Below are 27,249 nucleotides of genomic sequence, written 5' to 3' on the forward strand. Positions count from 1 at the left end.
TTGTCTATGTGTTTGTCCGTGTGGTGCGTTCACATAGCCCGGCTTTCCAGTTATTCTGCTCCCTTTACATACATACATGTGAGCCACTGAGGGCTCTGAGAAGACAACGACACACTCACCCCTGGTAGTGTCTTCTGCTCATGCAGTGCATTCTGGGCTTTGAGGGCGGACTCACGTGCACAATATGTCAGGAAGGCACATCCTAGAGACAAAGACGAGCGGTAGAAGATCAGCGAACTATAATTTTATGTCATTTTAATGTCAAATACATATGCTACTGTATATACAGTATAATGTCACTGTTATTGTTAATCTAAGTGGCCATTTGCCCTCAATGCCTGGAGGCAGAAACATGCTGCTGGAGTTTATTGTCCTTTTTTATGAATCTGCCATTTGAACATTTGTACTTTGGTTTAATTTAACAACAGTTCCGGCTCAGCATTTGTTTAAATATGCTAAAAAATGTCTCTCGCCTCTAACCAGGCCATCATTGTTAATATGTATTTAAGGTTAACAGGTGAAACAGAGGTAAAACATAAAATAAAAACAACTCTCATTTTGTTAAATAGCACAGGAGATCTGTGGGATTATTAAATCATAATACCTGGAAACCATTCGCAGACAAGCAGTCTGAATGAGTATTTAATATCACGCTGTTCAAGCAAAATGTATGCAGTCCCACATAATAGAGAAAGGCCTTCATTAACCTTTAGGGCTCCCACAAATCATGAATATGTAAATGTATGCAGAGTAGGTGTTATAGGTGTTAGAGGACTGATACCACCTGGCCTATATGTCTCCCAAATGACTGATGGTTTCATGTGGATTTATAAAAGCCTTTGTTTTCTGTGCTCAGATTTGCATTAGAAATGACAGCGGGGATCATTGTTTAGCTTAGATCACTTTACCAGCTTTAGTCCATCTGTCAAACAGGATATTAAACATGTTGGGAGTTTTCTTCTAAAATGTGAGAAGCCTGTTCGCCATGTGACATACAGTGGTGGTAGTAGTAGTAGGTGACACTCAAATTGATTGATGGGACTACATGAAACCAATTATGTACTGACAAAACACTGGTTTTAGTCTGATTTTTGCCTTTCTTGTAATGACAATTTACCACAGTTGATTTTACACTGAAAAAATGATATTACTCTTATAGTCTGAGATTTTTAATTTTAGAGTTTGACTAAAGTGTTATTTCATAAATGGTTTAAATTAAGTTGGCAGTGGAGGACAAATATTGAACATTTTTATTGGTTTGTTTGAGTTTATATTGTAGCATCCAAGTAGGCTTAGAGGGAAACATCCCAGCATGCACCGGGGGCGACAGACTCATATATGTAGTTTTAGTAGTTTTATGTGTTTTAAAGATTGCTGATTGATTGACTTTATTTGCTACTTTGAAAAGAAAACATTCAGAAGCCAGCTTGTTATACAGATATTCTTACAATGTTATCAAGATAAAACACAATAAAGCTAGAAAGCTTATTTCTATTATGGTCCTTAACTGGGGGAGAAGTGGGGCGGGGGGGGTACACTGAGCAGCATGCTACTGCTGGCGTTGTGTTTTATATTGTGTTCAACAATGTCTCTGCTGTTTTTTTTTATAGTTCCACTGTTAGCTTCCCAATCTGAGTGCTAATACATTGACTAAGTTTCAAGAGTTCATTGGAAATCCATTAATGGAGTGGGTGGCAGAAAACCATGACTCTTTCTACTGTTTTCAGTCAAAACGCTGAACTTTAAATGGCTCACGATGAACAGGCCAGAGCTTGCAAAACACGGCAATGTGAAAATACAACACTGCATTCTCATCTGTGGTCATATTTCTAATAAATAAGATTAAAATGTTTGCCCAATTCTACTAAAATGGTTGGCCTCGACTTAAACAACTGAGTTTCAGTGAGATGAATGGAATTATGTTGATTCAGCTTGAGGACATTGAGTGTGAGTCATTATCTTTTTTTAAAAAAAAGTTGAGTCATGGTTACAATTTTTTTTTTTTTTAGTGTAAGGCTACAAAACAGAATCCAAAATCCAAACTCTCCACCAACTGTGGTGATCTGATTCCTCTTTTAGATCAGTGGTGGTAAATTTTGGGTCTATGGCCTCCCAGGGGTCTTTAAAGAGGCTCCAGAGGGGCAAATGAGGAATAGTTCGACCTCACTGATATTTACTGGGATCCAAACTGGATGATATATTAATACAAAAGCCCTTGCTCTGACCACTATCTTCCCACAAGATAATAAATATGTATCAACATTGTTTTCCATATTGGGCTCCTTGTGATAAAAGCTCAACTAATGAGAGTCCTTGGCCTGATCTGGATGCCTCCCTTACCTTTGTGCATCCCTGTGTACTTGTCCTTTATCACCGTCAACTCATAGATCTTGCCAAACTGCTCAAAGATGGGCTTCAGGTCCTTCTCCTCCAGGTTTCGGGGTATCTGCCCGATGAAGAGCTTGATTGCGTCAGGCTCCTTCATTGAGAAGTCTGGGGAGGAATAATAACACACAGAGTGGAGGCGGTCAGGAGGAGCAGACAGGAGCCTGCGGGCTTAAATTCACACTGCACAGGAGGTGCAAACAGGAGGCCCGAGGATGGAGGTGCAGATGGGAGCGTTCGGTGAAATAATAGTTTCTACTCCCCTGGAGATATGGTAGTCCTAATCCTGTGGTAGATTTTAGGAGCATGTAACACATACATCACAGTAGATGACAGAAGACTATATAGATTATGGGTAAAACGCTTACTAAGTGATGTAAGACCACTACGAGCTCACTGTTGACTATCAGACACATTATAAGATCCATAAATATTATAAATTCTGTGGGATTTATTATGTGATGTTACTTTAAAAGGGTTAGAATGCAATAACACACATTTTAAACACAATTTCAAGCAGTTACGAGCATTATTTTGTGTTTTATTTGCATAAAACACAGAATAAAATACAAATAAATTACAGAACATCAAATTACAATGCCACAAATTTCATATTCTTGGCATGACATGAACGCCAGGGATTGAGAATCATGCTTCACAGCTCAAGAGATCAGATATATTGTCTTTGCCAAACATAAAAATCATTAAAAAAAAATGACAAGTTATATAAATAACAGTGAACACAATCCTTCCCTAATTCGCGTCTGCATGGGCCGCCTGTATTCAATCCCCTACAGAAACATAACAGTGTGTCTGTCAACACAGCTGGAGACCTGCGCTCTCTTTGTCAAGACAGGGTGACAACAACAATGACCTGAGCATGATTTTACACATTTGAACAAATACACACAACAACAAAGAGTTAATTAAAAAAAACAACATCATACCTGTGGTGCTTGTTCGTGGCAAAGAATCGGCGTAATCAGCGGATGCCTTTCTTCTTTCCCGCCCGCTATTATTTAGTTATCAAATCTCAGTTATTCAGTTCATTTGTCTGTAAGAGCGTCTTTGAATCCTGTAACAAGTTAGGCCTGCACCCCCCCTATAACAACACAAGTAACATCCAGCGACGGTCCTTTATTCGGCATGAGCGTGTTTTTCTTGATCTGCTTGTTTTTTCCCCCTTCTTCTCTTTCCTGAGAGATGCTCCGTATTTTTTTTTCTTCTTCAGATACAGTTAAATAAAAAAATAAACAAATCTCTCACTGGCTTTGCTGAATGAAGAGTGTTGTGATAGATGGATATTTAGGCTTCCTTCAGTAGACCGTAGGGAATTGGCAGTCTGCTTGGTTGTCCTCTCCTCTCTCTCTGTGTGTGTGTGTGCGTGTGTGTGTGTGTGTGTGAGTGTGTGTCTGTACTCCTTTGACGTCGTAAGCCGGTGTCTCCCTCCCTGTCCATCCCAGCTCCATCCCTCCCCTGGGCTGTACGAGGCGTGATGTCTGCCGCCAGGGACCGTCGCGAAACTACCAGCCCGGTGTCAGGCAGGAGGGGGAAAAAAATGGAAAACCAGAGTATAATCACTGTGCTTTGCTCTATTTCTTTCTTTTCAATACATCCCAGTACTTTGATCTGCTTCTGTTTATTTAGTTGATGTTATTTTCATTCATTCTTTAAGCCTTCTTTCCAAAAACATGGTGTATATTTTCCTCTTTGAGACTTGTCAAACAATGTTCTTGAATGTTGTTTCTATTTATCACGTTAAATTAAATTTGGAGCTATTCATATATTAATAATTAATATTAATCCATGAATGTGTCTTTTTATATTGCCTTAGAGTTATAATGCCTTTGTATGTCATATGAAAATGACTTTGAATTGCCTTGTTGTTTAAAGTTGCTACACAAACTTGCCTTTCCTTTATGTTTAGGGAAAGATGGTAAATGTGCTGCATTTATATAGCTCCTTTCTAGTCTTCCGACCACTCAAAACGCTTTACACTACATGCCAGCATTCACCCATTCACACACACATTCATACATTGATGGCAGAGGCTGCCATGCAAGGTGCCAACCTACTCATCAGGAGGAGTTTCTAATCATTCACACACACTCACACATCGATCGCACAGTCTTCAGGAGCAATTTAGGGTTCAGAGACTTCAACATGTGGTCTGGGGGAGCCGGGGATCAAACCGCAATTCTTCCGATTAGATCCACTCTACCGCTGAGCCACAGCCTCCCAAAGACCACTTTGTTAAGGTTAGAGAAACATGTGGTGTGGGTTAAAGGCGACCTTCGTCGTCATGGCTACAATAATAACCACTGGGTTAAGGTTAAGGGTTGATTATAGTTATGTTTAGAAAAAAAAAAAACTCTCCCAACTCGCATTTGGAAATGTAACACACAGGAAATGAACCGCGGTATCCTGTGGCAAAGTTCACTGCCAAGTCCAGTGAATTTATTTATAGAGCAGTGGTTCTCAAAGTGGGGTCCTTGAAGGGGTTCCAGGGGGTCCCCCATCAAAAAGGGGAATCATTTTTCACTGTAATTCCATCAATAAGTAACACAATGACAGAATGTATGACTATTTTAGTCATGGATATCATACATTTTCTGTACTAACACATCTAAAAGCAAAAATTTAATCAGATAGATCTAATAAATGGGGGTCCGTGGTCTAATTTGTGTCAGTTTAGGGGTCCTTGATGTGAAAAAATTGAGAACCACTGTTATAGAGCATATTTCCAAACAACAAATGTGTTTATGTTAGACAACAGGGAGTCAAATATTAACAAAGCCTGTTTCCCTAATAGTGACAATAATACAAGATATAAAGAGAGCAGGAGACATTTACTCTGAGGGATTTACTACATTTTTCGTTTTTCATGCTGACAGATAAAAAGCAGACGGTCCCTGACATCAAGAGATGCAAATCCGCCTTTTGTTCTCGCCGTGGAGCTGACCGTGGTCCTGAAATGGTTCCACGTAACTCGTGTCTCACATTACCAGACCTACAATATCATACATGTATTATATAATATCTGAGTGGAAAATAAATGATCTCCAAGGGTGTATTCGTATATACGGAGACGTAATTTCACAGCACACACACGCCCTATCTGAGAGCTCGGCAGCATGTAAACAATGAGCCCACATGACAGCAGGCTGCACACACCCGACATGCGCACACCGACACTTCAAAGAGTCACGATCTGGACCTGCTTGGCTTAAGCAATGACAGCAATATTAGGCCTGTAGTGTTTATTTAGCAACCCTCCAAGGCACAGATCTCTCTACGGCTTCACCATTAATTCCTTTTATTTCCAACAGCAGAATATCTCCTCGGCTTGCCTCTAATGTTAAGACTTGCCATCTGTCCCTAAATCCTATCTGCTTTCCGCCCTTCAACCCCAATATAAGCCTACAGTGCAGGCGTGGCAGAGACTTTAGTTCATCTGGCTTTGTTCAGGTACAGATGGATATACGTGTAACTGCGCTTCAGAAACGTGATTTCTGTCATTTTCACAATGGATGTCATTTTCTTTTCTTTTCTTTTTTTTATTTGTGAGTGTGACCAACGACGACATCTGGTGACGAGCTGCACACATGTAAAGCCAGTAGTGGTGATGTTTAAGTTGCTCTGTGCTCTTTTAAGTATGATTTCGTGACCTTGTCCACAGATATCTGGGGGGGATTTGAATGTGCTGTAAATTAATGGGAAACATGTTTCCAGAGGTACTGAAATGCACCACAAACAGCCTGATCCAACTCAGAAAGAGGGCAAAGGTCATCAGGGTTGTTTGCTTTGACTTAAGTGGAAAACATGCTTCTCCATGTTTGGTGATTTTTTAAAAATTTTCATATTAACTTAAGTATTAACTGTTTCAACATGTGTTTAGGAAGTTCTCTTACTTTTCTGGCGAACAAAACTATTTTAATACAACCGGATTGTCACAAAGTTTTTCTGAGCCCCATGAAAATAGGAGATTTTGGAGAGGCATGGTTCTCACATGACATCAAATAGCTAATTCACATGACTGGTTGTAATTAAATAAACACACAACACAACATTGTTTCATTTTGATGTGAGCAATAATCCTTTATTTCACAAAAATAAATGCATTTAATTTTAACATTTTTACATATTAAGTTGCTTGTGTTAAGTGAGATTGTTGTGATGTATTTGTATGAATAATATAATATGTTTAAAAAGGTATTAAATGATCCTATCTGTACTTACTCGAGCTGGTCTGTCAACCATTCTGCTCTCCTGCGATTCCTCTAAAACACACACACACACACACACACACACACACACACACACACACACACACACACACACACACACACACACACACACACACACACACACAGAAAGAGAGAGAGAGAGAGAGAGAGAGAGAAAGAAAAACAATTTCAACATTTTCTGTTCTCCCACCCTTGTATTGATCGTTTTTGATTTCCTGCTGGTGGCAGTCTGTTCAGTTTCTGATGCATTAAACTGGAGGCTTACTGGGCTGCTGCAGCGCATGTCAGACCGTGAAGAAGAGCCATCAACTGGGAGCGGTGCAGGTTTCAAAGAGGAGAGCCACCACAGCATCAGCCTCTCTCCCCTCCTCCTCCTCTTCCTCCTCCTCCTCCTCTCTGCATCAGTTAACATGTGGAAAAGGTTCCCATCACATCAGAAACATCAAAGTGTGGCTCTGGATCCCTGAGGAGGAAAACAGGAGGAGGGATGAAACAGGAAATAGGTTTCATTCAAGAGGGAAAACAAATAAATATGTTGCGGGATAACATTAAAGAAAGCTTACATAATTTCTCACACAGCATGGAAGACACATAAACAATATAAAATATTGATAAATAAAGCGAACTAAAAGCTTTCGAGCGCGATAAACGACATCAATAATCTCTCGGACAAAAACGCACAGAATCTGGATGTGGAAATATCTTACTTTTTTTAAAAAAAAAGCAGCCTAATAGAAGTCAAATTGCTCCCGAGAAGATCCACTGACATCTGGCGACAGCTGGCTCACCTGAGCTGACTGTAACTGTGTACAGGAACATGTCATCTGTCTGCCTCACTGTCCACTCCTCATAAAATCCGCATAATAATTCCGCCCTACTTTATTACGCATAAAAAAAACACAACGAGTAAAACTAAAATGTGCTGATTTGGCTTTTTTTGCTTCACTTTCTCTTTCAATAATTTAATCTAACATCGCATTTTGAGCTACAGGAGCTTTCTTTTTTTTTTTTTTTTTTTTTTAAACCTGGTTAAAATGGGGACACTTTTCCCTAAAAGTTGGCTGCAATGATGAAAAAAGGGATTTTTTTTATTTCATCCGGGCGGATTTAATCAGCGAGAACTTTATCCAAATTGATGTTTTTGCTAAAGCATTCAGAGCTAAAATGTGAATTGAAAACATATATTCCTGTAAGTTTGAGTTGATCCATATCAATGAGACTTTGGGGGTATAAGCTTCAATTAGTACTATTTGGGTATAAAAAAAAAAAGGCTTACTAAAGAACTCAAAGTAAAAAAACAAACGCATTTTCGATTTTGATAAAGAAGTCTGATTGATAGATGATTATCAAAGAAAATAATTTAAATCGTGATATTTAAGGCCAAACGCCTAATTAACTACATTTGCTATTTAGCAGATGGATTAATCAAGAGTATTTTTAAGACTTGTTGTTTTTTTTTTAAATGACCTAATTAATCTTAGGGATAATCACGTCGTTTTGCAAACTTGTCCTCACATTAAAACCTGAGATTAAGTGGCCCTCACAGTCTCCTCTTGGATTAAGGAGGCAGGGATGTTTCTGTGCGATGAAGGAAACAAACAGACACCTGACCACGAATCATCGACCAGCAGTTTGTTCATCACATCTCCCAACAATGAGGAGGATGTGAGAAAAGGTTTGAAGGATTTTAAGTTGAACCACAACGACAGCATTTGTGCTCAAAGTTGTCAGACTGCGTGAAGGAAAAGTACAATAAATGATTTTAAAACTTTAGCTCTATGATTTGTTAACTATTAAGTCCATAGGGGGAATGAATTTCACCTACAATATCAGAGTCTCAGGCAAACTGAAATCACTCAACATACATATTCTGTATTATTTACTACACTAAGTAACCTAAACAGACTTTTAGGTTTAGTTGAGGTAGCAGAGCTGCTGTCCCTGTGAGATTTTCAAGACAACTAAGGTCTGAGAAGCCACATTAACATATTGTTTAATTCATTAAACAAACACACTGATATTAAATAATGGGAATGTCCACACAGGTTGAGGCATGCAACCTCAGTGTGGACATTACCTATAGGTGATAAGTGTAATTTCCTACCTTACAAATATATATATATCTTAATTAATTCATTTTAAAAAACTCATTTATTGACAATTTATCAAGAGCAAAAACAACTTTCAATTTTTTTTTTGGAGGATTTTGACTTGACCTGTTTAAACATTTTCTTTCCATTAGAAATGGTCATGTCTTCTTTGCAAGACCAGCAAGTACGTAATTGGCACAAAAATGTATTTTTAAACGCACATTATTCAAATACTAGTTAGTATTTAAATATGTCATCAAGTTAGAGGAGTTTGACCCATTTCTGCCTCTGTGTGCAATGATACAGTGAGGCCAACCTATTTTAAACCTTATTGGAAACTTTGGTGGATCAAACACAGATTTATGACTTCTACAAAATTATTTCTCTAATTATTCAAATATTAAATATTGCGTTGACTCGCATGTCAATGCATAATTCTATGGAAATGCATTAGACTGGGTGTAATTTGTACTCACTTTGATCAACATTTTAATTTATCTGTTAATGACTGAAATGATCATGTTTTAGTTTCGGCACACTCAAATGTTGTTTATAGTTGATGGCTGATGGCTTCAAGCATGGGGCAACACTCCAAGGATCAGAGGAAAGAAAAAACAACACCATTTTTCAAACTCAGATTTTTATTTGTCAGTACAATAAAAACGTAACTGAAGACTGAAGAGTATCTTCATCCCCTCCAAAAAAAATGCTGCTTCTGCGACGGTGTCGGGAGGCTGAAAAAAAATATCTCTCACACCTCTCGCTCCCTTCAAGTAGACTTGTGCCGCTCTCCTTAATAAGGAACTTAACGAGACGTGGAAACTACCGCCGAAGGGATGTTACGCACTAGTGGAGAAAGCATTGCTTCACAAATATAACATTCGGAGTTGGAACAATGAAAAATAATTTCCCAATATGCTAACGTGTATAGTAGAAGGAACAGAAATTCTATAACAAACACTCCCCCCCCACCCCACCCCCCCAAAAAAGTTAAATTTAAATTGATGTTTTACCAAAAGCTGCTGGGATATTGCTGATATGGAAGAGAAGTAGTCAAAACTGCTCACTGAAAAACTAAATGACAGCAGAAACATTGCACCAACTACATTCTTTTGTTACTCGCTTAGCAAAAATAACTATCTTCGGAATTAACTTGGAAAAAAATGAGGAACGGTCTGTGACTATTTGACATACACTTGACCGCATGCACACGCGCATACCATGCACACACTCTGACCTATATCAAACTGATGCTCAATTACATATTTAATGAAATGCTTCATACTGGAGCAAATAACACAAAAAGTGAATTATATATATCCACCTCTTATTTTCTTTAATCTTCTGTCTTCACTTTTCAGCCCAGCAGCGTTCTCAGAGCCCCCGGGTTTCTTTTACATCTCTCGGTGTTCTTCCTCAGCCTTCTAAACATCTTTTATTCTTCGCCATTTTTAGAAGATGTGGTATCTGCTTTCCGTCAGGTAGCTGTTGATTTCTTTCTTCTTCAATATAGTATAATATACTCTGATGCCCACCTCAGTCTCTGCATGTTTATGCACCCCTTTTTATATTTCAGATCTCTCTTCCAATGCCAGGATGTGGATCTCAACACAGTCCTGCTTCAGCCTTCATGACACCCACAGCGGTTTTCAGAGCTCAAAGCTATATGTTCAGTCAGTACCGTGGGGGTGGAAAAGGTCTTTTCGGGGGGAACATTGGTCCAGCGTTTCCCCTTCCTCCTTGAACTGGACGTTTGCCTCTTAACCTTGGATCGGGCCCATGGAAGCGAGGAAATGGTGCCCGTGGTGGTCCTCTGGGGTGTGGGTGGTGTGCTGGGTGCGGAGGCCGATGTGGAGGCCGCATGCCAGGATGACGGATTTCAAGATGAGGTGGTGGTCTCCTAGGAGTGTAGTGAGGAGGAGGGGGGCTATGCTGTTGGTAGTCAGGGGCATAGTAAGCGTCTTCTGAGGGTGAGAGTGGGGGAGTGAAGCGCCCTCGATCTCGGGGGTAGTGGTGTGAAGGGCTGCCTGGCCTGTAGTATGGATCCTCTGGGTGGCCGTAAGGATCGTCTTGAAAGAAAGCGCCATCACGATGGCGCAACTCATCATGGTACCTCTCGAGGTCTTCCTGGTAATGCAAGTCGTCTGGGTGAGGGTGTAAATCCGCAGGGTGATGCCGTTGTCGGTCAAGGTCATACGGCGGATCGCCTGGATGAAACATGGATTTGTGTTGATGGTCGTGGATCACCATCCCACTGATGACGCTGTCACCTCTGGTCCTAAGCATCTCCCCTGTGTCGGCGTTGGGTGCTTGCTGCTGCTCTGGGAGAATCATTGCACTGCTGCTTGCGGAAGTTGGGTCGTCAAAGCCAAGGGGAGGGGGAGGTAACTTAGGGACAGGAGGAAGGGTGTTTCTGTAGAAACCAGAGGATGAGACGGAGCCCTGCTGGGAGGCCAACTCTTGAGGTCCCTGAGGTTGTTCTGCTTGGTACGGATAGTGTCCTGATATTTTGTTTTCTCCAGCCCCTCCAGGCATTATCACATTGTAGCCTGCGGGTTGCTGAGAGCTCCCCTCTGGGTAAGTGTCACCATACCAACCCCTTTCACTCACCCCCTGAAAACCCCCAACTGTCTGTGTACAATTGGCACTGCCTGGGGCTCTTTCTCCAGGCACAGGCCCTCCACTTTGTGCAGAAATCGGTTGGTACCGTGCAACAGGTGTTGTAATCCCATGCTCTGACATCTCCTGTTCACTATATGGGTATGGCTGGTAGAGCTTCCCATTCTGAGCCACACCCGGCTGCAAGTGGGCTTGCTGATGGGGATTGTTGGGGTTCTGCTGAGTGCTGTTCTGATAGGCAATGGGAACTGTTTTTACAGTTTCTCCAATAGATGATGGCTTTGAGCTGGAAGTGAACGGGAGCCCCACTGGCTTGTCCATGATCTCATCTTGAGTTGGGGTGCCTCCACCCTCATCCCGCACTGGGGTCCCATCCTGAGTATCTGTTCCAGGTACCGGGCTCAGGTTATCCCCTCCACCAGCTGGGTTTGCGGAGAAACCCAAGTCAAAGGTACTGAAAGCAGGGTTACCGTGCAGAAAGCTGTGGATTTTAGACTCTAAACTCTTAGAGGACAAGGAGGGTTCTGTCTCTGTTGTCAAATCCATGTCTCTATGGAGAGCTTGTACCAGAGCAGAGGCTGGGTTGGTAGTCTGAGGGGGAGCTTGGGAGCTTGGGGTCTGCCTTACAGTGGAGCTGGGTGAAGAAGGCACAGGTGGAACAGAGGAGAGAGACAGGCTCTGAGAGGGTACTGCGGATGCAGATGTGGATGCAGAAGAGGGAGGAATCTTGCCTGTACTTGAAGAGTCTGAAGAGACATTTGTAGTTGAGCTGCTCAGAAGAGAATTGATGCCTGAGTGAAGAAAGCGGAAATACAGAAATACATTTTAAGCAATGTATGATATAAAATAGATATATAATCTAAAATCTAAAGTTGTCGTCAAACTAAACAAATGACTCTTTATTCTCACCCTCAAGGCTGCCTTGGCTTTGGCCTTGGACTTTGGACAGAGCACCAAGAAGCTCTGCAGGACTCACGTCCACCTTGGAAAGGATGTTGACCAGAGAACTGGCATCTTGAGAGGCCACAGAGGCAGCAGGCTTGGTCTTCACTGAGGAGCCAGTGAGGGCAACTGCAGAAGGATTCTCCACTAATGGCCCTGCATGTCAGAGAGGGACACTCACTTTAATTATGAATCCCCACAAGTTATCATTTAGATGTTAGGATTTAAAACAGTGATGGCACTTGGAAGTTTCAAAGAAAATAGGGTTAACTTTTTTTTTTTTGGTAGGGTAAGTTGAGTCAAATTCAGTCTCATCCAGTTCATTCCGGTTCTGTTCCCACCACACGTTACATTTGCAATGTTGGTTAATTAAAAAAAGTTAATTTTAGATTTGTTTTTTTAGCCACATAGTCAGTAAAACTCTAGGGATTGCAACATCGGTTGGTCCACCACATTGGTCAAGACTGAAATATCTAGATGGATTGCCATGAAATTCTGTACAGACATAAATTGTACCCAGAGGATAAATCCTACTTATTTTGGTAATCCCCTAACTTTTTGTCTCGTGCCACAATGACGTTGACATTTGTGGTTTTGAGTGGAATGTCTCAACTGGCATTTGATAGACGTTCCTGTTTTCCTAAGGATGAATTGTAGTAACTTTGGAAATCCCTTAACGTTTAATGTATGCCATCATCAGGTCAAATTTTTTATCATTTAAGAATTTATTAACAAATACCTGCAAAACTACTTCCCATGAGCACTTGCTTGTGTTTAGTGCCAATTAGCAAATGTTAGCATGCTAATTTAAGAACATGGTAAACACTATACATACAAACATCAGCATGTTAACATTGTCATTTTGAACATGCTAGCACGCTGACATTAGCATTAAGCTCAAACACAGCCTCACTGAGCCGTTAGTGTGGCTGTGTACTCTTAAGTCTGGTTTCTTGGTACACGCCATAATAAATACAGTCCATAATGGTGTTGCACCTTTATACAAGTTATTTTATTTTTAAAGAATAAAGTATTATGACATCAGAGAAGTGCATGAAGGCATTCTGTGTAATGCCACGGACACACTACATGACTTACAAAGTCGTCAGATCACTGTACTGTTCACACTACACAACTTTCTGTCTTGTAATCAGGAATCTTGAAGTCGTGGTTTAGACAGTACACGACTCATTGCCATTCACAACACTTTTCACACCACAGGATTTGGACTTCCCAACAGGTCTAGATATTTAGCCTGATTGATATCTTTCCAGCATCTGCGAGGCATCGGTGAGCTCTCGGATCGCATCTTTGAACAGTTCACACATAGCAATCGAGCACTGATTTGCGAGCCCTGATTTACCTCTAATCTGGGGCTTTTGTCAGCAATCTCCAAAAACTGTCAGTGAGTGGAAAATCAGGTCTAAAATCGTGTAGTGTGAACTCGACACAAGACGTCTCTATGAACATGGCTGTGAGGTAAAGACAACGGAACGAGTGCAACATCAGAACAGTTCAGGTTTTTGTTAAGTTTTATTATGATCTCATAACTTCCAGCAGGTTTTACGATGTCAGAGTAGACACCAGCACTCACCTGGGTTCTTTATGACCGAATTTAAACTGTTGAGGATGGAGCCAATTTTACTCAGGTCAACACCTTCCACACCCGCTGCAGGAGCTGCTTCAGGGGTCGTGGCCTGTGGGACTGGGTGCTCTGTTGCTACTGATGGCTCAGTGTTTGCAGAGACTGGAATGGAGACCTGTGTGTTGGCGGGGCGTTCAACCTGCTCCTCGACTGAGGAAGAAAATATGGCGATGAGAACAGTGTTTGGATGTTTTCATATAAGCAATCTTATGTTATTAGAATAGACAACTGTTATTATACATTTGTTGTCAGGCAACACAAATAACTACTTTTGAAGCTCTTTATAAGCCCAGAGACATCGCTGCTTATGAATGAATGGAAAATAATCTTAAAGGGGACGTATCATGCACATTTCCAGGTCTATATTCATATTATGGAATGTTTATATACTGGAATATCTTTTCATGATTTACAGTTAAAAAAACTTCTTATTTTATCTTATATTGGCCTTTTATGCAGCCCCTCTGTTCAGCCTCTGTCTGAAACAGGTTGTTTTAGCTCCCGTCTTTTTATGGCTCCCTTCCCAATGAGCCCACTCTGTTCTGATTGGACAGCTAGTGGAAGCTGCCCCTCGGCAGACTTCTGGTAATTTCGGAGGCTACGTAAACAAATAGCAGTAGGATTTCGCTCCTTTTTCTCATTCTTGTCTCAAAATGGAAACTTCCCAACTACATCTGTACATGTTCAAGCCGGAATCTGATTGGAAATATGCAAGTAGACAACACAAACAACCTTCGCAACGAAGGCTACAGAACGGACGGCTGTTTGTGGGCATGTGCAAACAATCTGACGTCATCACAAGGAGCAAGTAGAGGTAACTTTGCAAACAGAGTGTTCAGAGCAGGCTGAAGCCCTGGATTTTAACTTGCAGGGAGGATTCGATAACATCGACATCTGACATCATAAGTATAAAAATAATCACAAAAAGCAAAAAGCTATTACTGTTTGATATTGAACTCATATTCATATTATGACTTGGGCATGAAAAACAAATAAACTTTTGTGGTATTCAACAATACACAAGAAACAGTTCACCAGAGCACACCCATATAAATTACAAACTCCATCCACTGATGAGGAGCAAGAGATACGGTTGAAAGTCCCAGAAAAAGCTAGTAAGTTAATCTTGAGTTAATTTTGTCAAAATATAAATCATTTTTACATGTGATTATTGTGAGCAAGTCAAAGGTGCAAAAACAAATTTAAGTACAATAAACAGTTGCACTCCCGGCAATAATAACAACAGTGTTGTATGTATGGCAAACTGTGCCAATAGAAAGTAAACTGGACAAAAAAAAAAACCCTGACACATTTATGGCAGCCTGTAGTTGTTAAAATGTGCCTAATTTTGGTTGGATGGCTCTACGGGTGGTGAAAAGTGTTGCAGGGAAACTGGCTGGAACCCAGATTTGAAGAGAAATGCTTTGATTTTCTTCACTAATATGTGGAGGTTGTGATAAGGATTGATTCAGTATCTTGCCTCTGTAGTGTTCCTAGTTTTTTATTACGTGAGCACATTTTCATCATAACTCTGCTACAGAAAACCAGGAAGAATAATCATAAATATCTTTAAGAAGCTCTCAGCCATTAAGTCATTTTTCAACAGCACACTGGCTCACCTATAATGCCCCCACTGTCCATTTCTTCGTCGGAGAGCTCCATGTCCTCCACCTCACGATTATCATTCTCCCCGAGCGTCACGGTGTGTTTGGGGGATCCTCCAGGTGAGGACAGAGGGCTCGGAGCCGGTGGCTCCGCTTCATCATCCATCGCGGAGCCATCAAGATCTGGATCAGGGCTGGTCAATCCTAGACCGTGGAAAGGGGACTCAGAGCCCGTTGGAGACGGTGCGTCTGCAGAGGGTGAAGGAATGGGTGACTCATCCAGGTCTGGTAAGGTGGCCTTCAGGCTGTCCAGCTTGCGCTTCAGGTGGGACACCCGGTTAGCAAATGTTTGGTAGGCCTTGAGGGGAAAGGTAATAAGAGAATCAATAAATTAACAGAACAATAAAAAATACGATCTGCCAACAGCTTTTATAGCCAGCTTACAATTCCCACCAACCCATTCTAATTAATTGTGAGTGCAATATTTATATCTGTATATTTGTTACATCATGTATGACAACTTTCCTGTAATTTTTAAAAGTTGTCATGTTTGTGTGTCATCTACTGTATGTAAACCATAGATTATTTTCATTTTTTTAACTTACTTGTCCACTGAGACCTTTTACACTTGAACTTTGCACATTACATCGCATCTTAAATTTAATTTATGTCCATACTGCCAGTTTGTCAACACATATCATTCTCATGTTTGTTCTGGATGTATCCACGGGTCCAAAGTGATTATCTGCATGTTAAGGCCGATTAGAATGACTGCAAACAGAGCCTGAACAATTTTTTGCCAGGTTAGACTAACAACCAAAGCTTGCATAATTTAATTTCAATCAGTGTGTTTCATGTTTAAGTATGTAGCACAGTAAACAAACCTATAGTAGCAAAGGTTTTATTCAAGTTAGAACCATCAAAAACTAAAGAACTAGACTAAAGATTCAGGCAAAAACTAAAACTAATATAATACACCAAATGGCTGACTACAAACCCATCTGTCACTTACATTAGCAACAATCTTGACCTCCTTGTACTGCGTCTCATAGAAGATATCTGCGTTGCATAAAGCCTCCAGGAGAGGAGGTCCTGTTTTGCTTTTTTTGTCAAAGAACTTAACAAATTCCTGTAGCTGTGCGCTTCCTTCCTCAAAATCCCTTGAAAACTTCTTTCCTCCTGCCTTATCTGTAAGAATCAAGAATGTAAGGATTATTATTTCAGAGGGTTTGTTAGAAAGAGAAAAAGACAATAATGATAACCATGTGTTGGAGTTGCTTAGATGAAGATGATTCAATCAGGCACCTTTGAGTTTCTTGAGGGCTTCAGAACTGCAGATGTCAACCCTCATAGCTGTCAACTGTTTTTCTCTCAGGTCCACCTCCTCCAGAGATCTCTTGTACTTGGTCAGATGGTCTATTAATGCCTGGGGCTGAAGCAGAGGAAGCACCAACCAATATTTGAGTGAAGGGGGGAAAAGGACAATGTCAAACAACATTTTTTTTTAACACTGTAGCAGCACTGTGTTGACATAAAAATAGGTGTTTTGTAGAAACTGAATGAACTAAAAATGACAAAATATACTAAAATTTGATTGGCATTATTTGTAAATTAATAAAATTTTCTTGCTTACCACAAACTCGGCAACAATCTTGGACCGGAGATCTGCTTTGCACTCAACTGGAGCTTTAGAAAATAAAAATAAAAATTAGAGATCACACCAAATAACAACAGAATTTGCATAACAGTCAGACAATTTAAAAAAAGGGTTACATAAGAATAAAACAGGCTAATACAACAACATACTGTAACAAATAAAGCTCAAATAAAGGCAGACACTGTGTATGAAATGTGAACGTACTTTTTTGCTCCACAGGTGTCTCAGGAGGAGACTCTTCTTTGACTAAGCTGCTTCTGAGCTCAGCAATAAGTGCCCCTGAATATACACTCCTTTCCTCCCAGATGGACAGTATCCTCTCCACTGATTTTATCACCTTGGCGTCACCTTCATAGCTGGTCGAGTGAGAGAGAAGACAGAAAGTGAGACCAGAGATTTATGCGTTTGGTGCAGTGACAGTTGTTTGATTTATTTGTGAGACATTTATTTGAATGAATTAAAAAAAAAAAAAAACAGCAAGGACAAATGAAGGAAGGGAGAGAGGGAAAACAAGGCAATACACAAACAACAAAGCTTTTAATATACATTACATCAGGACTGTCTTGACATAATAGAATAATAAGGACAGTGATTTTTGATGGAGGTGACCCCTCTATTAAACCACATCCCTATAAACTACTTACTTGACCTGCACGAAGGCCTCAGGGAGCACCTCAGCAAACGCAGTGCGGTAAACAATGGCATTTTTCCTTTTACAGTTCTGAATGACATCGTTGGCGAGGTAAAACAGGTTGAGTCTGTGTGCGGCATCAGCTGTTAGAGGAAAGAGAGATAATAACATCAGTTTGACTGGAAATGCAGAGGTTCTGATCTAAGAGGAGTTAGGTCCAAATATCTTGAATACAGGCTCAATCAGAAAGGGATCATGATGAGAAACATCCATATTTGTCAATTAAAAACAGTATACCACTTTAGATGGTTTTCAAACATTGCAACTGCAACTATGCACTTATTTTAATCAGTGGCCTCTTTCACACATAGTTCCCGGTAAATTACTGGGATAACCTCTCAGGCACCGCTATTGATTTTCACTATTCACACAAGGAGCTACATTCAGGAACGTTTCCGTCTTGTGCCTTTTCACACATGCCATGGCAATGCCAGAATAGATAGAGCAAAGGACAGTCCAGCAGATGGCGGACATGCAACACTTATGGATGCCAAACGCCATAAAACTCAACAAACGAAGTAAACGTCTCTTATTATTTTATGGGACATGGTGGGCGAGGAGCTGTTTTTGACTGGTGCTAATGGTCTTGTAATGTATTTAATATTCAACAAGTTTGCGAGACACGAAATTGTTTGCAGACAAAAGAACTTGTGTTGCTTGTTAGTTATCAAATCACCCACATAAGCATAAGCAAACCGTAAACAAGTCGCAGATTCAAGTACATCATCAGCGCAAAGCGTCTTTCGTCAGGCAGACGTAACCCTTTACGTGTTTGTCCCGGCAATGTTACTGCCTCATTCACATCACAGCCGTACTGACATTTTCCCTGAAATGTTACCAAGGTGGGATATTATATCCCTCGTTCACACGTGACCCCATGCAGGAAATGTTCCTGATCGACTGCATGTGTGAAAGGGGATAGTGATAAATGTATCGATTATTTTTTATATCAATTAATCATTTACTCTAAAAATTTAAAAATGACAAACATCCATCATTGATGAGTAGATCCTTAAAACTGCTAACTTTGTCTGACATCAAATGAGCTGTTAAACTTAACATTAAAGTTTGCTTGATAAATTATTATAACGATAAATTACGAAAATTCTGACTCAATGTGAATTTACTTGTTTCAATGAAAATAACAAATGACAAATACATAGTTTAGCTCTTAATCAATTGACTTGTTTCATCAATAATCATCAGAGAGCCAAAGTGATGATTAGGGCCAAGAAACAGCAATTAAACATGAAAGTCAACGGCTACACCATATTTTATGACCCTATGTGACATAAAATTACACCATAATCAAACTTCCAGCTGCCATTTGCATTGTTAAAAATGACGTGCAGGGTGCTAAACAACCATCCTGTAGCTTCAGCAAAATGAGATAAAAGACTGTTGTTGTTGACTCAAGTTTTGAAAATTCAATTTTACAGCATTAACAACACATAACGTCGTTTCTCTGGTGTTTTTTGTGAGGAAAACAGAGCTTTCAAGAAGGAAAGTGAATTAACAGCCTATTACACACACACACACACACACACACAGTGCTGGGTGTCGTTCAAAATTGTTTGATACTGGTGCCAATTTATTACCTACAAATAAATGGTACAAATCACAACTTTTACACACACAGTTTTGTTTAAATTTACTAAAAGAAACCTCACTTCTTAACTGAGTAATGTAATTATCTCATCAAAGAATAAGTAAACAACAACACTAAGAATTGTACAAAGCATTCTGTGCCAACTTATTCTACCTGGCAGTTTTTCAAAATGTGGTGCCATGGACACAGTTTTGTCTGTACTGAAGAAAAGATGCCTCTGGAGACTAATTATCTTGTTTAAAAATCAGTTAAAAACACCTGGATTCAACTCACAGCCATTTAAATTAAATTCAAGAGAACAAAAACATTGAGTATTCTACTGCCGCAACCGGTCTCACTCAAATCTTCAGGAGTTACAACTCTGTGACTGTAACAGGATGAACAAAAAACCTATGTCTCCTTTTTAAGGGTTACAACTGGGTCAACCATAAAAAAAAAAAACCTTAAAGGCACTCATGCACTCATACTGTCAGCCAGTCGGCCACTAAAATAACATCACCAGAAAAATGCTCACATCAGTGCTGAAACAATCCATTTCGATAAACCAAAAAAAATTAGCAAAAACCAGTTTGATAATCAATTAATTATTTAAGTCATTTAACAAGCAAGAAATGCCAAACATTCTCTGGTTGCAGCCTCTATAATGTGAAAATTTGCAGCTTTTCTCAGTTTTATATGATGTGAATATTTGGGTTTTGGACAAAACAAGCAATTTGAAGATATCACAAGTTCTGGGAAAGTGTGACATGCATTTTTTAAAACTATTTTCTCATATTTTAGCAACTGTGCAATTCATATATTAATTGATAAAAATAACTAGCAGCTTTATCATTAATGAAAATAATCGTTAGTTGCTGCCCTTGCAAGACAAACGAGAGGGGTCTGCCTGCAGGTCTCCTCTGTGGGGACGCTTCCGGTGCAGGCTTCTCTCTCAGGGCAGCTCCACTGTCAGGGCAGGAAATAACACTTTTTTCCCCCACCCCACCCACATTAGCAACCATAGAAGAAGATGCAACACATGCCCACAGCTGTTTTCAAGATCCAGTCATAGCAGTGACTGTGACTTGTCTGGTTTAAAGATATTTAATATGGAAATTCATATTTAGCTGTTTCAATAGTAGCTACATCAAAGAAATGTTACAAACGTAGTGTAACGAACTGTTGCTGTGAGTTGCGCTCTATGTGACTTTCCGTAGTTGGTCCTCTGTGTATTCAGTTGCTGTGCTGCATCATTATCAGCAGAGAGTTAGCGGTAGGCTAAGTGATATTGTGACTCAGCTTTTAGTCCTGGGAGACACTGCCTACCTCTACCTGAGCAGCATGTGTGCATCACTGAACTGCTGCAGCGTCCACACAGACAGCATTACTGCTGCTGCGCTGCCAGCCCTATCTTTCTACATGGAGTTTGACTCTAATGCCCATAAATAATAAAACATTTCATATCATTTCATTATAAATTAATTTATATTTAGTTTAGACAGAAAAAGGTTAAGAAGCGTGTGCTTAATGCATGGTGGGGTGTGGTTGGGGTTACCTCGGTGTCAGCCGCTTACACTCCTCACACAGGATGGGTTTTTATTATTGATTTTATTCATTATTCTACCAGTTAAACCCCCACTGTCACCGCTCAAAATGAAGAAAATCCCTCCACGACGACACCAAGTTCCCCAAACGAGCTAAAAACACACTCCGACAAACAAACCTCCAAACTATCTGTCAGGAGGGAAACTGACAACAAATAAGGAAAATAACAACACTAAATCATTGTCTGGAAGCGGGTAAAACAACAGGCAGGAGTCCCGGTTTGAAGTAATATCACAGAGAGCACGCAGGAGTCGAGAAAAGAAGATCCGTGTGTCACCGGCTCTGCATCCACAGTGGTGACATGATATCTTCTTCTTGTCTGTGACATATTCTACAGATATAGACATTGAAACTATGGTGACAGATGTAATTGCTGGAATGATGTTAACATGACTATCAATAGATCATTTTCACTGTCTATTTTCCGCACGTCACGCGGAAAGAACAGGTGGGACGCCGAATCTCCAGATGACGAGCTGCTGCAGCTGCGCGTGGGGCTTTGTGGCTGCTCTAATCTCTTAACATGGGCCCCAAAATAAAAAAGCTAGAGGTTTTGAGACGCACATGTGCCGCTCACGTAGGCAGCATGTCCCAGGACTAACTCTGACTCTGTCTTCTCTCACACACTCAGTATCTTACGCGTAGTATTTACAGAAAATGAGAAATTTTATGGGAAAACTGGTAGTTATTTATTCAGTATAACTATTGACAAGATACTTAAAATACATTGTTTCGAGTTACATACAGAGATGCTTTTATTTTAAAGTTTCAAGGAAGTAATCCACCCTCTGCTTTGTGGCAGCTTTATTTACTTTCTTTGCTGTAAAACTGCAGCATATTGATGACTAAAATGTTCAGTTTGAGCGACTTAAACTGGACTGGTCATTACTTAAAGCTTCCTCTACACAACAGTGACTAGCAAACTGGCATCCAAAACATCAGATAGTCAGAATGCTTTGCTCTGTACTAGTTGTCTTATGTAAATCTAAACTACCGCATGTCATCTAGTCAGGATATCTATTACTCTAACAGTGACATTAGCATTAAGTCAAATTCAAACACACAAAGTAAACTTTTCCTATATTAATATAAAACTCGTTTTGGTGGATTTCTCATATATCAATAGATGTATGTAGGGTAGAGTCTTTAAAGGATGTAAATACAATCAAAACCAACTGTCAGCTTTTCATATTAAATTCACCTGATCACAGTTAAATAGTCTGTCTGCAAAGAGAAATGATGACTCAGACATTGCGAATAAAAGGAGAACAGTGCATGTGTCTGTGTCTGAGACAACTGAAGAGAGGCTTCAAGCAATGAGAAGTGTTTGATGAATCAATGAGCTACTATATTTGTTTGTGAATCAATCAATAAACATATATATTGACAGTGTTATCACTATGTGCCACATTGACAGAATAAATCAATTCATTTAATATTTTAATAATACTGCTACGTTGATAGCCTACAATTATTGAATCTATATGTATTGTTGCATAAGCATTCAATCACTTTACATGGTATGTTGACAGATATATATCACTACATTTAAAGAATTCATGAGATACTATAATGCTACTGTGTTGGCAGAATTATTCAATATATATCATTGACAAAATCATGTTAAAAAGCAACATGTATTTGCTGTGACAGCAGATAGTTCTGTGATCTTCTTTCCTGACAGCGGAGGTATCGTCTTGTGCGTTTTGTTTTAATTTGGTGGCGTTTCCTGTCCTGACAGCAGAGCCTGCATCACAAGCGTCCTCACAGAGGAGCCCTGCAGGCAGACTGCTTTGAGACAAACTGACAATTACATTTACGTAATGTATGACACTAATATTAGAGTTTAAATGTGTGATTCATACAGCAGTAAAAAAAAAAAAACAAGCCTTACTTTGAACTGTTCTTAGTCAAATTTGGATTTTATGTAACTGCGACACAATGTCTGAGGACATTCACAACCCGCTGATGAAAGAGAGAAGAAGCAGGCAATAGTGAGCCATAATGAAAAACTGAATAATAAATGAATAATAAAAACAATGCTGCCAAACAATAGTCAACCTTGACATAAAAGTCCATGAAAAATCTCTCATCTCATGCCACAATGAATGTGAATAATAAAAAATTGCCTTTGAATGTCAAAAACAGAAACAAGTCAAATACACAAACTTATTTGCATCCCACAGAGAAATATTGTAGAACTTTAGTTACATTTTGTTTTGTGTTTATCAAATTACTACAGGTGAGAGAACATTTCCAGCATTAATTACAATATGTGCACATGTTGAGAACTGAATGGGAAATGGAAATTACATTACCAGTTAATCAGTTTCTCATTTATTTAATTTCATTGGAAACAGACACCTGCTTCTATAGGAGAAACCAGACAAATCACCATTTTTTCAAAAATAAGGACCTCCCCAGGCTGGAATAATAGCTTATGCAATAAATGAACAATAAACTTTTCTAGAAACAACCAAACGTAGTTGTCTGTTCAGTGTGTCTTGACTGCTATTGCAAGCAGCTGTACATGAATGGAAAAGGACGACTACTAAAACCATGAGCTCACAGTCTTTTCCATGTTGACATCTACATTATCTTTCTGTCAAATGAAAGATAGGAGATGGACAAGGTTCCAGTGAAAATAATTTACATATCAACGTAAACGTGTCAGTATTATCAATACATTTGAATAAATGCAAAATCCAAACAGATCTGTGGGGTTGGTTATCATGGCCGACTCATTTCAGAACTAACAGATATATCTTTCACCATATTTATTAATTTTGTGTCAAAGACTATTGCCTATCAACATTTCGAATGAAATTAAATGTTGAACAGAGAGATTTATACTTTAGTCCCAAACTGGACCAGACCGGTGACACACTTTATGGCAAATTTACAGAAAACTCAGTGTCCTAGTCACATATTGTACGATCTTGTAGCAAAGGCTCCAACTATGTGTTACAGAGTAAATATATTAATTCAATCTTATAAATACAGATCACGCAACTAAGTCCGACATAAAGACATGGAGTGTTTCAAAAGACGACACCATACTGTAGCTGTGGACTGAGGAGTACAAGGTGATGTGTTAATGTTTATAAATTTACATGCTGACTGCAGTGGGATGGCACGCCTTGCTGCCTCGCTCAGCAAAAGACCAGCGACAAACTGTGTGATGAGCGCACAAAGCCAAACAGAAGCAAAAACACAGCCAGTCATTGCCTCAAGACCTCAACGGAAACAATGCATGGAAATGTCATAAAAGGGGCTGAGTAAAGCTGTATATTGATATCATCTTCTATCGTCATCTTCAGAGAAATTTTAGACATTTCCTTCTGTTAAACCAGAATTCAATTTTCTAACTAATCACACTAAAACCACCAAAGCACCAACAGTCACACAAAAATTCTGTTATACTTTACATCCCAGATCTGCCATAGTTTCCACGCACCTGTCATATAACCATGCAGGTATTTTGAATTTTGCTAGCAACTGCAAATTCTCTCTTTATTATCAACTGTTGTATCTTTTAACCACTCTGTAAAATGATACAATAGTGAAACAAGCAGGTAAGCAGTGAATAGATCAACCAACAGTCTGCAAACATTTTATTATAACTGTTTAGTGTTTAACCAGCTGAATCATTGAGTGTCACAGGTTAAGACTCATGCAACACACAATTTATCAACCTGCAATTAAAGATGCAAAAGTATGAATGAAGTGATGAAAGTGTTGATATCTTTACACGTAAACTTAAAACCTACCTCTTTCTACTGGTTTTTCATTAGGATATGTTATGGCCATGATTTAGTCTGTTTCATCAGTCATTGTATTGTACTACTCATATTTTAAAATGTTTTGTATCCTTGTATCCATTTTATTTGTCATTGTCATTTCTCTGTTTAAAAAAAAAAGCTTTTTTAGTGTGCTTTACTCTCAAATGGTTTTTACTGTTTACATATGTTCAGTTCTATTATTAGCTTGTCAGTTATCTATAAAGCAGTTTGAAATGCACTAACCTGTTTGAAAGGTGTTACACAAATACAGTTTGGTTGACTGTGTTTTACTTGTAAAAACAAACAAGGGAGTATGAGTTTTGCTACATTAGCCTTAGAAAGTGTTATATCTTTGACCTATTTTTATTTTATTTCTATTCAACGAGGTTTTCTGTTAACTAAAGCTATATAGTATTAGTTAAATGTCAGCTACCTACTTCGCTTTAAACCAACCCCCAGTAAACTGGAACATCTCTCGGTTGGCGGTAACTTTGACAATCTCTCGGTTAGTGGTTGCACCTTAAACAGTTAAATATAATTTCATACTTATTTTAGCCATCGTAAGGACCACGATCGTTGAGTTAACCCCCCACGTCACCCACTGAAGCAGCAAGCTGGAAAAGCAAAGCTACTTACATTTCTTCAAGCACTTGGACCAGTGTCGCACGATCAGGCTGTGGTATTTCTTGTTGTCGATGCACCACGTTGACAGTCCTTGAATCGACTCCATCGTGTTTGTCACATTTTGAAACTTCCTGTCTAACGTCGACTCCATAGAGCCGCCAGCTGCCATGTCTGGAGGAGCTCGCGCTGCTCTGTACCATTCCAAACACCAACTGAAAATTAGCCGCGGCTAGCACGTAGCTTAGCCTGCTCAGCTTGACGTAACGCAGACATAGTCGCATTCAGCTGCCATTGTAATGTTACAAAAGCGTAAATTTTGAGTAAGCTGCTTCCAATCACTTCCTGCGTTTAGAAATGACCCACCGCGAGCTTCTGTATTAATGCTAATCGTTTGTATCATTGAATATTTAATGCTAAAACTTAGCGCCTAGCGACATCCTGGAGGTCTGTTTACCCGCTGCTGCTGCTGCTGGAGTGAAGGACACTTCCGCAAACACGACCCGATTATGGCGCCACCTAGTGCCGCGGAAGCTTCATTGACATCCAATTTACCCGGTAAAATAAGTGTTGGAAAGATTTAGGCTATATATGTTTCCCTTTTTTACAACACAAAAAACAAAAACCAACAAATAATGATGACAAAGTTGAACGAAATAAAATAAACAAACTGCCAGCTCACAGATAAAGTGCACATGTCAATGCGTACAATGACTGAAATGTCCACAAGTTGATTGAGGGTTAGAAGGTCGAGGAAGAAGGCCCAAGATGAAGGCTAGAAAACTAAAATCCTGGATCAATCAAAGCACAATACAGTACAGTCAGAATCATCTTTATTGGCCAAGTGTGTTTACACATACAAGGAATTTGACTCTGGTTTAGTGGCTCTCAATGTACTTATACAAAATAACAACACAACAATCTTCAGAAAGATACACAAGGTCAAGGAATGACTATATAGCCCATACAGGTGAAACTGAAACTGTTTCTGTGGACTGTAAACAGGATACATATAGTGCAAAGAAGTGAAGAGTGAAAGGAGTACTGAGATAAATATTAAATAGTAAAAAAATGACATGTTACATAATAGGTGGTTATGTACAGTGTATACAGTCTGTTCAGATACACAGTAATGAGTGAAATGTATTGCACATTTTGTATTTTAAACTAAATAAATATGTATAATTTGTAGGTACAGTGGATATTATAGTGTTAATGTTATTGCACAGTGATTGTGCTCGTGCAGTTATCCTAGTCTTAATATAGACTATGCTTCTGTTATTTGCAATTCAGATGGGAAAACAATATTTAATTTATTTTTTTCCACTGTGCTCATTCAAATGTATTTTGGTTAGATATGCAAAACTTTATAAATAAGAAACAGACTAATGTATTTGATGTTATATTTTGTGTTCAGTGGGTTGGATAGCAATATTACCTACAAAATTCAGCTGCTGATCATTTTTGGTAAATCCCACATCCACAAATCTAAAAGGTCTGGCTCCAAACTTGCTTTCATTGCTTTATTGTTGAACTCAAGCAGTATGGTACCTTACTCGAAAATGTGAAAAACACAAAAGCTAAGAAGACTTTCAATATTTTAAAGGAAGTACATTTTATTTGAACCCTGAAAGGCCTTACAATGAATGGACATTGGACTCCTCTGGCTTGTACAAAGTTTTTTTGTTTTTTTGTTGTTGTAGTTGTTTTTGGGTTTTTTTGTTTTTTTACAGTTTTTGTGTTATACAATTATTATTGTATTTCTGTTGTAAA

At 39.3% G+C, this 27,249-nt stretch overlaps 2 protein-coding genes across 4 annotated transcripts in view; both read right to left on the minus strand.

Annotated features, from left to right (window-relative positions):
• The window catches only part of celf3a (cugbp, Elav-like family member 3a), a 34,384-nt gene extending 24,250 nt beyond the window's left edge, over positions 1-10,134 (minus strand). For 2 of the 3 annotated variants that reach the window (XM_042435752.1, XM_042435750.1), the window contains exons 1-5: positions 10,047-10,134; positions 6,898-7,095; positions 6,625-6,665; positions 2,341-2,493; positions 120-202 (exon numbers count right to left, since the gene is read on the minus strand). In XM_042435752.1, coding sequence (XP_042291686.1) covers positions 120-202; positions 2,341-2,485 — 228 coding nt within the window. In that variant the 5' untranslated portion in view covers positions 2,486-2,493; positions 6,625-6,665; positions 6,898-7,095; positions 10,047-10,134. Of the gene's footprint in view, positions 1-119; positions 203-2,340; positions 2,494-3,332; positions 3,909-6,624; positions 6,666-6,897; positions 7,096-10,046 lie in introns of all 3 variants that reach the window. The other variant, XM_042435751.1, reaches the window with a different exon arrangement.
• On the minus strand, positions 9,314-25,961 carry rprd2a (regulation of nuclear pre-mRNA domain containing 2a). The gene is made up of 10 exons (XM_042435749.1): positions 25,492-25,961; positions 17,834-17,963; positions 17,394-17,545; positions 17,166-17,218; positions 16,838-16,964; positions 16,545-16,720; positions 15,548-15,890; positions 13,878-14,078; positions 12,251-12,439; positions 9,314-12,132 (listed from the first exon to the last, which is right to left on the minus strand). The coding sequence occupies exons 1-10, from the start codon at positions 25,646-25,648 to the stop codon at positions 10,397-10,399; spliced, it is 3,264 nt and encodes a 1,087-aa protein (XP_042291683.1). The 5' UTR covers positions 25,649-25,961; the 3' UTR covers positions 9,314-10,396.
• Positions 25,962-27,249: the final 1,288 nt, after the last annotated feature.

Source organism: Thunnus maccoyii, chromosome 15, assembly GCF_910596095.1.
Source record: "Thunnus maccoyii chromosome 15, fThuMac1.1, whole genome shotgun sequence".
Lineage (NCBI taxonomy): Eukaryota > Metazoa > Chordata > Actinopteri > Scombriformes > Scombridae > Thunnus > Thunnus maccoyii.

Bases quoted from the DNA above. Each gene is read 5' to 3' on its own strand.
- rprd2a (XM_042435749.1), bottom strand. From the start codon at position 25,648: ATGGCAGCTGGCGGCTCTATGGAGTCGACGTTAGACAGGAAGTTTCAA. The intron at 16,965-17,165 runs GTAAGCAAGAAA...CCTCTGCTTCAG, and splicing joins AGATTGTTGCCGAGTTTGTG to CCCCAGGCATTAATAGACCA. The intron at 14,079-15,547 runs GTGAGCCAGTGT...TTTCTTCCTCAG, and splicing joins GGACAGTGGGGGCATTATAG to TCGAGGAGCAGGTTGAACGC.